We start from the raw sequence: 15582 nt of genomic DNA on the forward strand, positions 1-15582 counted from the left end.
TTAGTTTTCAGAGGTTTATTCTTGCATCAGGATGTTCTTGATCTTGCGGTTTCCATGTCCCAAAATTCAGTGACATTCACTGGTGTTATAGGCAAGATCAAATGGTAAATGTAATCAAAGAAAATATGAGAGTTGGAACCATGATGCATACACATATGAAGATTGCACATAAATTAAACATGGCTTGGTTACAAACAAATATATATCAGTAAATATACATGAAAAAACCCAACAACATGGCCATGTCTCCAAATTCTGAAACACAGGTATCAGGCTCATTTTTAAAAAGTTTTAAAAACACATAAAAAATACCTTGGAAAACACAGGTGTGCATTCCTCGTTCATCTAGCACATGGAAAGAATAAAGCAAGTCACACAGTGACCAAGGAACACACCTGATCAGAACACTCAGCTCTGATTGCTATTTGGCATTTGAACACAGCTGCATGCAACACAGAAATGAGAAGAATGTTGTAGGTGCCAGGCTGTTCACTGGTGTATACTGGACCTTTGAAGGAAGGAGAGAAGGACATGCCAGGTAACTCAGATGCTGAGGCACCACGTAGGATGCCTCTTGCATACTGAGTCTCTGTCTTAGGGAAGCTGAATTTGGCTGTGGCATTAGCCAAGAGACTGGAGGGGTCGGCCCCTTCAAAGAAAGACAACTACTACCCCAAATGTGTCCACAGGAGGGTAGCTTCTATTTCTGGAATGAGACAAGCTTTTTAGAAACAAGTGGGGCTCCTACAGGGGAGCCTGGGGCAGCCCCGAGATGAAGAAAAAACACAAATAGAATATTTTTTCTAGACATCCTGAAAAGGTCTACCCGAAAGGCATTTCTTGATACAAGAGATGCCTGGGATTCTAAGCAACTAAGTTGGGGTGCCAAGGTGCATGGCTGAACTTTGGCATGGGACCAGTGTGAGGTCACCTTCATTCTAGTGGGCTTGGGGTACGGAGTGGAAGCCCTTTGTCATGCTTAAATCAAAGAAAGGCATTGGGCTTGAGGTTTAATATGAGACAAATGAAATCACTGGCTAAGGAAAGTTCATTCTTTCATCTTCTGCCTGTGTTCCACTACTGCATAGAGAAGGGGAGGTCCTGCTCAGTGAAGAACCAACCCTGGGTGCAGCCGGTGATGATGACAGAAACCCCTCTCTGCTTTTTCGTGCCTCTGGATTGAACTCAGAGCTCTGGGATGTGAGAGAAGCTTTGTGACTTGTTCACCTGTAGGAGGCAGTGACTGACCCTGGGGTTGTCCCCTTACACACTATAAACAAACAAGGACAAACAGTGCAAATAGGCAGACATGATCAGTCCTCCATGGAGATGGCAAATAAGGCCTTTATATTTGTATATCTCTTAAAAAATACCCAGACTGCATACGTTCAAAGCCTTCGATGAGTTAGACCAGATGTCTTTTTTTTTTTTTAACATTGTGCTCATTTGCTAGGTACCTAAATGCTGTAGGAAGATCATATTGAAATCAATGTTTTTACATTCACCCTGCCCCCACCCCCCATCCTTCCCTAACCTACTCTCTGGCAGTGTAACCATCACTGCCACCTGGGTTCAGAGGCCTCAGCAGTATTTTCACCCAAAGGTAAGTTAGAATTCAATTCTCTCTCTCTCTCTCTCTCTCTCTCTCTCTCTCTCTCTCTCTCTCTCTCTCTCTCTCTCTCTCTCTCTCTCTCCCTCTCCCTCTCCCTCTCCCTCTCTCATTTTTTAAAAATTAAACACCAAGGAGCAGGATGTTTAAAAAACTGTACAAATCTAGATTTTAAGATTTCTTATAAACCATCCTAACTTTTTACAAAGAAAATCTTGACATAACAAATGCCTGACAGGAGGTTTACAGTGCAATTGCTTGTGGTCATCCTACTGTATCTATCTGTGTGCTCACGTGTGTGTGTGTGTGTGTGTGTGTGTGTGTGTGTGGTGTGTGTGTGTGTAAGACACTTCATTTCAATGAGGAAGGAAAGGAAGTAGTTTTGAACAGAGACTGTAGACTCAGTTAAGGTCAGTACAGGCATCTGGGTCAGTAGGAGGGACATTGGAAATGAGCTTGGCTGGGTTCTGAGCCAAGCACACAGTCAGATGGACAGCAAGTCGTTCCCCAGGAACATAGCTCTGATGGCTAGTGTGAGGCTACTGGAAGTCTGTAAGAATAGATGACCTGGGACCAGCATCTCTTCTCATCAAGTCTATAGTGGTAAAGACACAGCCTTTCATAAGTAAATGCCTTTAAAAAATTCACTGGAAAGTCACCATCTACCCTTGTGGATCTGAGACCTAGATTCAGGTTGCAAGATCTGAATATATACATATATATATATATGTATATATATATATGTATATGTAAATGAGACAGTCTTACTGTAGCCCAAGCAGGCCTGGACCTGAAGGCAATCCTCATGTGCTAGAAACACAGGTATGCACTGCCATGCCTGGCTCTTTCTTTGCTCTTTTAATTGTAAAGATGAACCACATGGCTGAGACCTAGGACTTTACAGAAGCCCCCACATGTACTGTTTGCCACACCCTGATGCCCTGGATGGTTGCCACAGTTGGTAGGGAGAATAAATGTTTCCCAATTCTGAGTCCTCAACTGTTTTCTTCTCCACAAGGGGCTTCATGTTTAGTGTCTTTCACAAACACATTTGACATATTAAAAACTACAATTACAGATACATGACATGTGACATCACATAATGTGAATCTACAGAATTAAGATATTGACTGATATTAGAGAAATATATATCTTTCCAGATAGTATTGGACCTTAACACATTATTCCAAGTTTTAAAAAGGGCATTTAAGACTTAATACCCTTATAGCAGGTAACCTTTAGAAGATAATAATATATACAAAGGAATTAGGAAGGATATTAATGTCCACTAGGAAATAAATTAACATTTTTTACAAAATATACTGACCATTAAATTAAAAACTATTTTAAGGCAGGAATCTTCATTTGAAATTAGCATAATCAGAAAATATATCGATAAAATCTTGTACCACTTTGTAGCAGAATTCATATTGCTCCTGAAAAGAGAACAAGAGTATATTGATAAGCTGCTTCACACATCCTTGATGCATTTAATCAGAAGATGTCAGTCAGTCTGTTGATACACCAAAGTCTGTGGTTCCTACCCACACATCAGCTTCTGTTATGTGACATAGCTTTTAAGCACAAGACATGTTCTAAACCAAGCTGTTTTTCTATGTGGAAAGCATGAATTTTCAGTTTCCTTCTGTATTTTCAGAGTGATCTTAGGAAAACATCTCTACTTTTCATATTGACATTGGAAAATATTTTGTGTATATGTGTGGACATCTCTGTGTGTATTTGTGTGTGTGCGCAGGCACACATGTGTTTGCTCGCATGTGGAGACCAGAAGTTAACTCAGGTGTCCTTCCTCAGGTACTGTCCACATGGGTTTTGAGACAGGGTCTCTCACTGCCAAGTAGGTTAGGCTGGCTGCCTGTGAACCCCAAGACCTCTACCTCCCAGCTGTGGGATTACAAGTATATGCCACCATGCCCATCTTTTTTTTTTTTTTTTTAATTTACTGTGGGTTTTGGGGAATGAAACTCAGGTCCTTATGTTTTCAAGACAATTGCTTTATCCTATCCCCCAAGGCCAGGAAACAAGTGTGTGTGTGTGTGTGTGTGTGTGTGTGTGTGTGTGTGTGTTTAATACATGTTTGTTGTTTTGAGACAGAGTGTCATGTTGCTCAGTCTAGCCTGAACTCACACTGTAGTTGAGAATGACCCCAAACTCTTAATCTTCCTACCCAAGTGTTGGGATTATAGGTATATGCCACCATAGCTGGATGAAAACTATTTCTGAGGTGGGAAAAAAAAACAGTTTAAGCATTGAAAAATAAAGTTCACAGTGCCTAATTTATAACTGGTAAGTAAATGAAAATCACATGGTTTTATATCACTATACATTTCCTTCAAAATTTCAAGACTAGATGTCTTAGGTTCACGTGGGGCCTTTCTGTTATCACCACCACAGCATCTATCTTTGCACAAGGGCCAAGCTGTCAAGAGTGGTCAGCATGGAGAATGAGTGGGTGGGAGAGAAGGCCTAATGGGGAGGCTCTGGGAAGCGAAGAGAACAGCCTTTAACCCTGCACTTGCTCCTTCAGCAGAAAGCATGTCTGAATTTAGTGCAGAGTCTCCCTCTACCCAGGAAGTGTGCACCTGGTAATGAAAGAGAATATGCAGAGCAATTGGATGTTAGGAGGCCCAGTCCTCCCACCCCACCCCCACCCCCGGGGCAAGACCCTCAGATGGGCCTTGAAGTTGAGTGAGACCTTCCAAAGGCAAACAGACTAAATGTAACAGTGGAACCAGGAAAATAAGCAGCGGTGCTTTGAACTTCAGGGCTGCTTTTGAACTCTGTAACAAAATAAAATCTGTGCATGAGCTCCTCCTCTTGAGTCTTACTGGGAAAACCTTCCCCTAAGACCGATGGTGGGGTGGTTTACTGTGAAAGGCTGCAGTTGGGTCAGACACTCTGGGAAATGAACCCTTCTGCCCCTCCCTTACAGCGGGCTTCCCTTTAATGAAACCGACATCAAATACATGAAACAATTCTCGACTCTTCTGGAACATCAGATCATTCAGATTCTTACCAGGGTTTGCACCATGTGTGGTCTCTGAAGTCTTAAGCTCTTCACAGCTTGAAACACATCTAGGAGTCCCTCAGCTTTCACTCGTTCCAAAATGTTGCTGAGTGCTATGAATGTACCTGTCCGCCCTGCTCCCGCACTGTGGAGCGAACGAGCATAGTGAAGGCAAAGCAAAAGAGTAAGCGTGGGGAAGAGACATGGGTATTTACCACCACCCCACCCCACCCCTAGGTTTAGAGCAGAGCATCAGTCGCCGAAAGGCACCCACATCTGACTGCATCTTTGTGTTTGATACTGTGTGTGTGTTTGTGCGTGCATGCGTGTGCGTGTGCGTGTGTGTGTGTGTGTGTGCGCGCGCGTGCGCGCGCAGAGGTCAGAGATGTATGCTTGTTGTCTTACTCTACAGTTTTCCACCTTCTTTTTAGACAAGTTCTTTCAATGAACCTAGAGCTCACTGGCTTGGCTTGGCTGGCTGGTCACATTGACTTGTCTGGGCCTCACTAGCACTGAAGATGACAGATGTGCACCACTTTACAAGACTTTTTATGTGACTAAAGGATCGTGCAGCAAAACACTAATTGACTGAGCCATCTTCCAAGCCCCTTGACTGCAGCTTAAAGAATAGCTTATATACATAAGACAGCAAGATCCAGCAAACAGTGCCCCGCTTGCTTCCCTAAGCATAGTAGTCAGGCAGCACCTAAAATGGATGAGGACAACTTGGAGGCTTTTAAGTGGTGCTTACAAAAAGTATGGTCTGCCGACTGTCAGATCAGCATTGCCTAGGATGAAGTAGAAATGCAAACTTTTTCTTTTAGGTACAAGGCCTGGACTCTGGAACACTGACACCTAAAGGTGATGTTTCAGGGATGCCATGATAGGAAGCTCTCTGCTAGGAATCGTGGGCTCCCCAGAAGATGGCACTTGGCCTAATGAGCCAGGCCTCTCAGAAAAGGTCTAGGAGAGGCTAAAGGAAGCACCAGGTCAACCTTTTCTAGTATCTTCTGGAGGGGCATGGCTGCCCTGGGTCTCTTGGAATCTCCACAAGTGTGGGCCTGCTCTGACGTTCAAGACCAGCTGCTGTGGTCCACATGGCTGCCATCTGCTGTCCTGGGCTTGCAGAACTTATCTCCAGCATTGCAGAGCAAAGGGACTCATTTCTAGCTCCTTCTCAGGGAGCTTCTGGAAAGGATCCTGGGACTGAAAACTGAGGCATGAGGGCCACTGGCTGGCCAGGCATGGAGCACACTAGGTGGGTTATCCACACAGGGAGAGTGGCCATCTCTCTCATTAAACAGGGGCTCTTTGGACATCAAGGGTAATGAATGGAAATAAAGCGTGTCCTAAAGCATGAGTCAAATCTCCAGGGAATGAAACAATCACAGCTCCAACAGCTATTGAGAATCACCCCCAAAATAAAAGCTTCCTAAACTGCTTCTTGCCAGGGCTTTGCAGGTGTGGCCAAGATCACTGCAGTAGGTGGCACAGTGCTGGCAGGACCTGCCCAACCAGGGACACAGGGACACGGGGGAGCTATGGATCTGTCATACATTCACTCTTTCCCCATTTGTTGTGTGCCATGGGCCTGGGCAGTTGCTGTCTCTAGGGACATCAGGAGCTTGACTACGGCTATGTGAGTGTTGGAACCTTAGAGATTCAACACTGGCGGCTGGGAGATGATTCAGTCAGAAAAGTACTTGTGCAAGCGTGAGACCTTGAGTTCAACACCCAGATACTACAGAAAAAAAAAACTGAGCATGTCCTGGGGCTCCCAGGCTAACCAACAGAGCTTAATAAGCAAATACAAACCCAAGTGAAGGTAGTTCACACCTGAGAAGGGGCGCCTGGGCTTGACCTCTGACCTTCATGGGTTACATTTATGTAACCTCGTGATCATACACACACAGATACCAAGGTGGACCTGCTCATGGTGTCATAATATTCCATCCTGTGCTTTCAGTCATCTGCATTGAATGTTTTCCAAGGCAGGAGAGAAGGTGGACAATAGGGATGGGGCAGCCAGAGCCAGAGCTGTGTGTCAGAGTTAACACAGGTTAGCTGAAGTCCAGAAGGGTACCTGAGGGCTTTTCCTGGGAAGTTTGTGTGACTTCAACAGGAAATAGTACCCTGTAACCATTCTGACTCCTCCCAGGATGTGTGTTGTGCCTGTGTAACGAAGTGGCCTTTGTGCACATCTGTGAAGTTATGTGTGTGTGTGTGAGAGAGAGAGAGAGAGAGAGAGAGAGAGAGAGAGAGAGAGAGAGAGAGAGAGAGAGAGAGAGAGAGAGAGAGGGTGACTCAGACTAGGGAAGCAATCCCCTGAAAGCAGCTATCCAGCTCCCCCTAGTTGCAGAGTAGGTCTCTAGAAACTTATGGACCGTTTTTGTTGCCCAGCCAGGACAGGGCACCCATGGGGGAGGGGCAGTTCACCTGCAGTGCACGGTGATGGGGTGGTTGCCTGTCTGCTGCTGCTGCTTCTGTACTGCTGCAATGAGGTCGATCATGCCTTTGCCCTCAGCTGGGATTCCAACCTCGGGCCAGCCATGGAAATGGAATTGTCTCACCAAGCGGATCTGCTCTTCTTGGCGGGCCAGGGGCTACAGATAGGAGAGACGTCTCAGTGAAAGCTGTCCCACATCCTGCCAGGGATCTGCCTGCCTGTCCATGAGTCCTCCTGGGTCTCAAAGCCCCACCCATGCAGTCCAGGGGCCTGTCTAGCAGTGACTATGTTTCCTTCTAGATCCCCACCAGACTCAGCCCAGCCCTTTCAGGGTCCTTGGTGGCTTCATTCAAAGATTAGGCTCACAATTCTTGGGAAGTTAGGCTCTGAGTTCCCATCAAGGGCTGGAGGCAAGCCCAGTGGTTCAGGCAGTCCACCACTGGCCCCTAGGGAACAAGTATTTGCACCAGTCCAGCTTTCCTGATTGTCTCAGTTCAGAATTGAGTACAGCTTGTGAACTCTTCTACCAGACAGCCTAGACTTTGTGTGATCAGGGTTTAAGTTCCAGTGTGGACAGGGACACTGAGAGGTTCTGGAGGGGGCCTGGGAGGCCTCTCTACCTTCCTTCGGGTCCTTTGTTATTCCATCCCCAGCTAAAGTCTTCGTCATCATACATCCTCCAACAGGAGGCAAGCTGCCATAGAAGGCACAATTTCATAGAACACCTACTACTGGATGCTCTCCTGCCCCCTTGTGGTTCCCTGAGACTTAGAAACAGGTAGGTGGTGACAGGCACCAGGCCCACCCTGATACAGCAGTAAACATATACCAAGAGATGGGGCTTTCTAAGGTCCACTAGAATTTGGGGAATCACAGCCATAATACCTGTTTAAAAGTAACCAGGAAGTCTCGTATGCTGATGGCTTCAGACAGGGTGTCACTCTTTATTTCTATAGTTATATCTCCATGAGTCACCGAGCCCTCTGTTGGCCAATATTGGTAGCATTTATCCTAGGGGGACAAAATGTTTTGTTATTACTACTTAAGGTGCAGAATTGATGTTGGGTCATTTCATGTGACTAGAAAATCTTATGTGGATCGGAATTTCATTAGTGTCTGTTGCCCATGAGCAGAGAACAGGTATGGAAAGACACTGACATATGGAACTTTGATATGGGAGAGAACAGAAGATTTATTCAGTGGGTGGAATGTTGCGAATTACTTGTTTACACTGTGTGAAGATGTGTCACTTTGATTGGTTTAATAAGGAGCTGAATGGTCAATAGCCAGGCAGGTGAGAATAGGCGGGACTTCCGTGCAGAAAGAGGAACTCCGGATGAACCTAGGTACGTGAGGGACACTATCGAGACACTGAATTAGTTGAACATACAGTACAGAGAAGAGGTAACTGAGCTACCTGACAGAATGTAGATTAATAGAAACAGGTTAATTTAAGTTGTAAGAGCTAGTTATGAAAAAGCATAAGCTAAGGCCAAGCTTTCATACTTAATAAATAATAGGTCTCTGTGTCGTTACTGGGGAGCTGGCAGTCCCAAAGAAAGTCTGACTACAGTGAAACTGGAAAAAGATGAAATCTCTGACTCACTGTGCAATGTTGACATGAACATCGCAGCCTCTCCTAGAATCAGGTCAGTAAACAAACAACACTGTCCTATATTTTGATCTTGGCCCTGGATATTCTTTTACTTTGAAGAACACTAAGGCAAAGACAGAAATATCAGCTTCCAAAGAAGGTCACATTTTTTTTCCATCAACAACTTCATCAACAACCATCATCTAAAGAGTAAAGAGGAGGCTGCTGACTGCCGCAAGATGCTCGCCACATGAAACCAGCACAGGATGAATATCTGCCATATGTAAAGAACTCTTAAAGCAGGAAGAAGGGAAACAGTCCAGAAAGACAGGTGCTCTGATGCCTGATGGTCAATCTTGATTGACACCTTGATGAGGTTTAGAATCACCTTGGAGACACACCTAGCCTTTTGGGAGGTGTTTCCAGAGAGATTCAACTGACAGAGGAAAACACACTTGGACAGCAGGTGGTGTCACTCGGTGGACTGGAATCCTGGAATGAATGAACAGGGGGAAGTGAGTGGCTCACATGTGCCCATCTGTCTGCTTCCTGACTACAGATGCATGAGACCAGATGCTTTGTACTCCAGTTGCCATGATAGATTTTCTTTCAATTCATGAGCCAGAATAAATCCTTCCTTCCTTCAGCTGTTTTTTTTCCAGCAGTGAGAAAAATAGTAATAGAGGTTAAATGGAAAGCATTTGATACAAGAAAGAAGACATGCATAGAAATGTAAGGTGATGTTCTACCTTGTAGGAATGAGATAAATGCCAATAAAAGCCACAGAAAGCTAAATTAACATTCAGTTAGCAAGGATCAGGGTGCCGGAGAACTCCAGGCACTCTCAGAACACTAGGCATGCCAATGAATATGTCTTATTCATCACTGATACTCACTTGAAAAACCACTTTGGACAGCAACTGGGAATTCTCACTCTTGGACAATTTGCAATCTGACATTTTGTTTACCTGGCACCTGCTAACCACTGGCAGCAAGAAGCATGTCATCACTGTTCATCAAGCAGCAGGATGGAGCTGGGTCCACTGTCAGGGATGCAAGAAGGGCTAAAGAAGTGGATGCAGGACGTGTGATCTTTGTAGCAGATACAAGGAAATAGTCACAGTCACAGACACAAGCACAGAAGAACAGCCAAGTCACTATTCTATCTAGAAAAATCTCAGATTACACATAATGGAATTCTTTATAGAAAGTTGCAACAGAAGTAGGCTAAAGAGAAATTCTCTAATCCTCATGCTGCCTCTTTCCAAGCACTGGGGTTACACCTATTGCTACCATGTCCAGCTGGTTTAATGCCTGCCTAACAAAACAAATAATGTATCTACTAGGATAGCTTTAATCAAAAGGACAAAACACCAGTGTTGTGTGGACACACAGAGCCGTTGAACACTGAGACTAGGAATGTAAATGGGGATGGGGCAGAGGCTAAGAGCAGGCACTGTTTTTTTTTTCAGAGGACCAGAAGGTTCTCAACACCCTTTTCAGGCAACTCACCTTTGCCTCTAACTCCAGCTCCAGCGGATCTGAGCCCCTCTTCTGGCTTTTGTGTGCACCTACATTCATACGTACGCCCCCTCCCAGCAATTAAAAAAAACCCTGAATATTGAACGATCGAAGTTGATGATACGGAGTTACATTATGAGGAAGTGATTTCACTCATAGGTATGTAGGTGAGAAACATGAAAATTATTCCTGCACAAGCACTGGAACACAAACACCCACAGCAGCAGTGTGCCAACAGCCCCCAAGTGAAAACAGCACGAGTATCCATCAACCGGTGAACGGGGCAATGCAAGTTGTACACCATTCACATGACACAATACTATCCATAAAGACGAAGTCTGTGCTGAGTCCTCAGCCTTACATGGGACATCTGTATCAACCCTGCCCCCATCCGGGCTCCACCAGGCTCAGGGAAGGAACACCACAGAAGTGGGGACAGAAAGAATCTTAAAAGCCAGAAGTGGGGAGGAGAGCATGAAATGCTGTCCCTAGACCCGGCATGGTCATTCCTTTTGTGAACTCACTGCAGCTATAGTTACTGGCTCGAGACCCATCCAAGAGCAAGCAAACAAAAGCAGTTCACATTCCAACAGGCAAGGGGACTCAGTGGGTTAACAAGAAAAAGGAAAGGAGAGGAGAGGGGCTGTGCTGGGGGTGCCTGCGGGAAGAGGGAAGGGGAATTGGGGAGATATGATCAAAATACATTGTTTATGTGTGTTAAATGCTTAAAGAAAAGGATGAAGTCCAGATTTATGCTACACGTGGATGAGCCTTGATGACGTGATGGCGTATGAGGACCCACTCCTGAAGGAGCACACACCGTGTGACTGCATTTATAGCAGGGTCCCGAAGAGCCAGGTGGGAGAGTCAGGGAACTGGCCAGTGGTTGTCTGGGGCTGGGCGAGGGGGATGGAGGTGACTCTTCATGGAACCCTTTCTTTTTCAGGTGGTGACCATGCTTTGGAGTTAGACAGAAGATATGTTTACCCAACATATGAACATATTAAACCCTAACCGAGCTGTTCCCTTAAAAAATGGATTGCTTTCTGGGTGAAGCATAGCTCAATAATGTTGCTGTTGTTTTGTTATTTACATTTTTAAAGAGTTATTTATGTTATGTATATGGTACTCTATTTGTATATACACATGTATGCCAGAAGAGGGCATCAGATCCCATTATAAAAGGCTGTGAGCCTCCGTGTGATGACTGGGAATTGAATTCAGGACATCTGGAAGAGCTGCCAATGCTCTTAACCAATGAGCCATCTCTCCAACCCATGTTTTGTTTTTTAAAGCAAAGAAATCAAAATATAGATTCAGGGCCGTCTTAGGGTAGCACTTAGAGAGAAGCTTGGTACTAGTAAAGCATATTTTTCTGGGTTTGTGACATTATCAGGCCACAGGTGGATCTCTGGGAAAACGGAAATGCCGAAGTCATCTAACTTCATTAGGACTACAACCAGGGGCACAGATCAATGTCTGCCTTTATGTCTGCAAACAGTTAGTAAATGCCATTTCCACTCACTGCCTGTGACCTTGACATTAAAAAAATGGTGGAACATCAAGGCAAGTGTAAAGATATGTAAGGCCAAGGCTATTAACAGCTAACCACCCTTCCATCCATCAAAAGCAAAGATGAAGGAAGATCTCAATCATCCCCCCTCCCTCCATCTCTCCCTCCTTCCCTCCCTCCCTCCCTTCCTCCCTGCCTCCCTCCCTCCCTCCCGAATCCTCCTGGCTTGCTCTCACCCATGTGTTCATAGAGTGCACACTGCTGAGGCATCATACCATCACAGAGGCTACTCACCTGCTCCCGTTCCTGCACCTCAGTCAGCATGACAATTGTGTGTGATTTCCACTCCCACACCATCCTCCAGAAGTCCTCAACAGTGTGAGCCAGAGGCCCCTGTGTGGCCATGAAGTAGTCCTTCTGCCTGTAGCCCTTGAGGGAAGCAGAGGTTAGGGGTGAGCTACCACTTCCACAGGTCCTGAGGGCAGCGCTAGGCTGAGGTCGGCAACTCCAACATTCCATGGCCTGAACAGAAGCCCACTGATGCACCCCTGAAGGAGGAGCTGCCCCTTCACCAGGGTGCCGTACACATTTTGCCTTCAGTAGCTGAGAGTATCTCTAAGGGCTATCAAAGGCCCCGGGTTACCAGGACAGTGCTTAGTGGCCTTGATTCTAATGGGCTGTGTGTCACAGCTAGATTCCCATCATGGTGACGCAGAGGGCCTGGGAGTGGAGCTAGAGTGTGGGCTCTCAGTTTCAGCACCCCCATCTGTAACCTCAAGTGTAGACAGAAGTGCTAATAGGCTGTTGGCTGCGAAGTTCTTTCTCGCCTCTTTCTCTTCCAATTCCACTGTGCATGGAGACCAGCCCCAACTTGTCCCTAGACAGATAATCACTCAGTCTATGTGGGCTCAAGTCACAGACATCCCTCGAGAGCCAACACACGCTCTGCACATAGAACTGGTATCACACACATGTGAATGCGGGAAGCCATCCATTAAACGTCATGTGGAGACAGCCAATTAGTCAGCAACGGGACGAGGCCCCAGTTCCAAAGCTCATTATTGGTTGATTTTTGTCTTTTAAAGATTCTTTGTCTTTTAATTTTATGTATATGAGTGTTTGCCTACATGTATGCATGTGTACCATGTACATGCCTGATGCCCGCATAGATCAAAAAAGCTTCAGCTCTCTTGAAACTGAAGTCCCAGTGGTTATGAGCCCCTATGTGGGTACGGTAAACTAAACTCAGGCCCTCTGCAAGAGCATCAAGTGTTCTTGGCTGATAAGTCACCTTTCCCTTGTTTTGAATTTTTGAAGCAGGATCTCATGTAGTACCAGCTGGTCTCAACATCCCTATGTAGCTGAGGCTAGCTTTGATATTCCTGTCTCTAATTCCCAAGTGTTGGGATTATATGTATGAACTAACACAATTGGCTCCTATTTGTTACTTTAAAAACGAGTAATTCTGCCGAGAAAATGGTGTGCCGATGCTTCTTATTGTGTGTAAAGCAATGCCCCTACTCCAGGCCACATGTTCCCACCAGGGGGAGTCACATGTTGCAACAAACACACACACACACGGCTACAATACATACGTCTATGAAGGATGCGTTGATATAGTCAGTGTATTCTTGCCCTCTTTTCATGGAGAGGATCACCCGGTTGAAGTCATCTGCAAAGAAGGATTTCCTGTTAGTGTAGATGCGACCCTGCCTTATAGACTATGATGGTCAAGGTTAATGTTCAGTTGACAAGGTCTAGACTCACAAGGAGACAGGCCTCTGGGCAAATGGTGTGGGTTACCTTGGTTACATTAATCAATGTGAAGCCCCATAACTGTGGGCAGTCATTCTCTGACCAGGGAATTCTAGACTGTGTGAAATGGAGAAAGCGGGCTGGGCAGCAGCATGCCCTCATTGCTCTTGGCTTCCTGACTGTGGAGGTCATGTGACCAGCTGCTTCAGGCCCCTGCTGCCTACACTTCCCCACCATGGTGGACTGCACCCTGGAACCATGAGCCGGAATCAACTCTGCTTCAATTGTTTTATCAGGGTATTTCATCAGGAAAAGAAACTGAGGCACAGGCCAAAACTTAAAAAAGCCAACTTTTAGGGAAGTTTTCATTATCAAATAGGCTCATAACATGGTTTGGGGAAGCTCTGAAAACAACTCAATTATCCCTTTCATCTTTCAAGAATCAGGGAAATATGTACCCCAATTAAAAATTACTGCATCTAGGAACAAAGGGAGGGTGACCAGATAGGAGCTGGGACTGCCAGGGGACATACTGAGGCCAGAGAGCCAAGGGATGGAAGCTGGGGGTGGATTGCCTAGCATCCGAGAACTCTGCTTCTGGAGAAGATACAACCATGATGACAAGGCCTATTTACCGCCGTTCGATGGTGGTGAGCAGTTGCTGACCCTTAGCTCCACGGAGGGCAGGAAGAAACATTGTGTGTGATATGTATTGGCTTCTCTTCAAGTCAGTGCTTCCCACGTGTCTCTCTAGTTGTGTTTGCCCAGATTTCTCTTCATCCCTCACCTGGTGATGTGGGTCCCAGCCTATAACGGGTCTTTGCCTCAGTCATCCCAATCCTCAAAGGCAGGCCAGAGTTAACTCTACCCCAGGTCAGTGCTGTGTAGTCCCCAAGGCAAGTTTTGTTTAGTTTTTCCTTGAAGGACTTAGATGAATTCACTTTTGGTCTGATTTAGTCCTTTGACATGCACATGTCCCTGGTCATGCTATTTACTCTCACCTGTGTGTGTATGGGGGGGGGAGGTACCTCCAGGCTCCAGAGCACTAGTCGGGCAATAGGTCATATTGAGGCAAGCTTCTTAGGTTCCAGTGAACCCTCCCTGTAAAGCTCTAGAGCCTTGCCTTTGAGCCATATTCTAGGCACCCCTGAGAAGTACATGGCTCTGTGCAGATTCCCCAGCGGCTACCAGGAGGATCCCTTTCTTCCTGGCATTGCACACAGCTCCCAAGTGCCCAGAATTGGACCCAGAGGCACTTGCTGTCTGGCATGACATTCAAAGGTGGGTGGTTCGTGACCTTAGGCCTCCATGCCCACTGCCTTACATGGGATGATCTGGATGACACGGGCCTTCTTCATGTTGGCAGGCAGATTGCCTGTCCTCATGTTCTCCTTCATGATCCGCACATTGGTCAGTTTCTGCAGCCAAGGAATTCAGTTAGAGCAAAGGATAACAGTCCTAAGGCAGGGGACCTGCCCAGAAGTTTGTCTCCATCTCCAGAAGTTGCCTTGACATCGGGAGACTGAGCGATCCTACATGTAGCTTGCACTGTTCTTCTTTCCTGGAAGCCAACAACCCGACACCCATGTCCCATCTCCTAACTTTCTAACCTCAAGGCTTTATTTAAGTAGACGCCATTTTTCCGGGCTCCTCAGCCATCCACCCCAGGGAAAGGAAGGTGCCTAGCTGCACTCACCCTGGACTCTCCTAGGGGGTGGAAGATTCCTTGAAGCACTCACCCTAAACTCTTCCTCCAGCCCAATCTTGTCAAAATGGGTGGCTGTGCCATGTAGGGTCTGCAGGTGCCTCTCCAGGGAGGACACATCCATCTCTGTGTCCCCATAGAGGTAATACTCCAGTAAAGCTTGGTAGATGAACGTGTACTGTACCTGCAGGGAGACACGGGATGCTGCTCAAGTCTGCCCTGGACCCAGCGGCTAAAGGACAAGAGTCCGTTCATGATCATGTAGACTGGTCATCTAGGGTAAAATAAGATGACAGTAATGGCCACTGCCTCCATGGCGGCTCCAGCTTCTTAGAACTGCTCCCCATGGCATATGAACATACAAAAGGTTAGGGTCACCGGCTTTTGAGACTCTGTGGGAGGTAATGACAG

General features: G+C 46.1%; 1 protein-coding gene across 3 annotated transcripts in view; it reads right to left on the minus strand.

The window, feature by feature from the left end:
* Ptpre (protein tyrosine phosphatase receptor type E) overlaps positions 1 to 15582 on the minus strand; it is a 139894-nt gene continuing 124312 nt past the window's right edge. For all 3 annotated transcript variants that reach the window (XM_040752549.1, XM_040752555.1, XM_040752561.1), the window contains 8 exons: positions 15206 to 15355; positions 14791 to 14884; positions 13307 to 13383; positions 12006 to 12140; positions 7969 to 8094; positions 7074 to 7240; positions 4647 to 4782; positions 1 to 3045 (listed from right to left, as the gene is read on the minus strand). In XM_040752549.1, the coding sequence (XP_040608483.1) occupies positions 2971 to 3045; positions 4647 to 4782; positions 7074 to 7240; positions 7969 to 8094; positions 12006 to 12140; positions 13307 to 13383; positions 14791 to 14884; positions 15206 to 15355 (960 nt within the window). In that variant the 3' untranslated portion in view covers positions 1 to 2970. The remainder of the gene's footprint in view (positions 3046 to 4646; positions 4783 to 7073; positions 7241 to 7968; positions 8095 to 12005; positions 12141 to 13306; positions 13384 to 14790; positions 14885 to 15205; positions 15356 to 15582) is intronic.

This window comes from Mesocricetus auratus, unplaced genomic scaffold, assembly GCF_017639785.1.
Source record: "Mesocricetus auratus isolate SY011 unplaced genomic scaffold, BCM_Maur_2.0 Super-Scaffold_4256, whole genome shotgun sequence".
In the NCBI taxonomy this organism is placed as follows: Eukaryota; Metazoa; Chordata; class Mammalia; order Rodentia; family Cricetidae; genus Mesocricetus; species Mesocricetus auratus.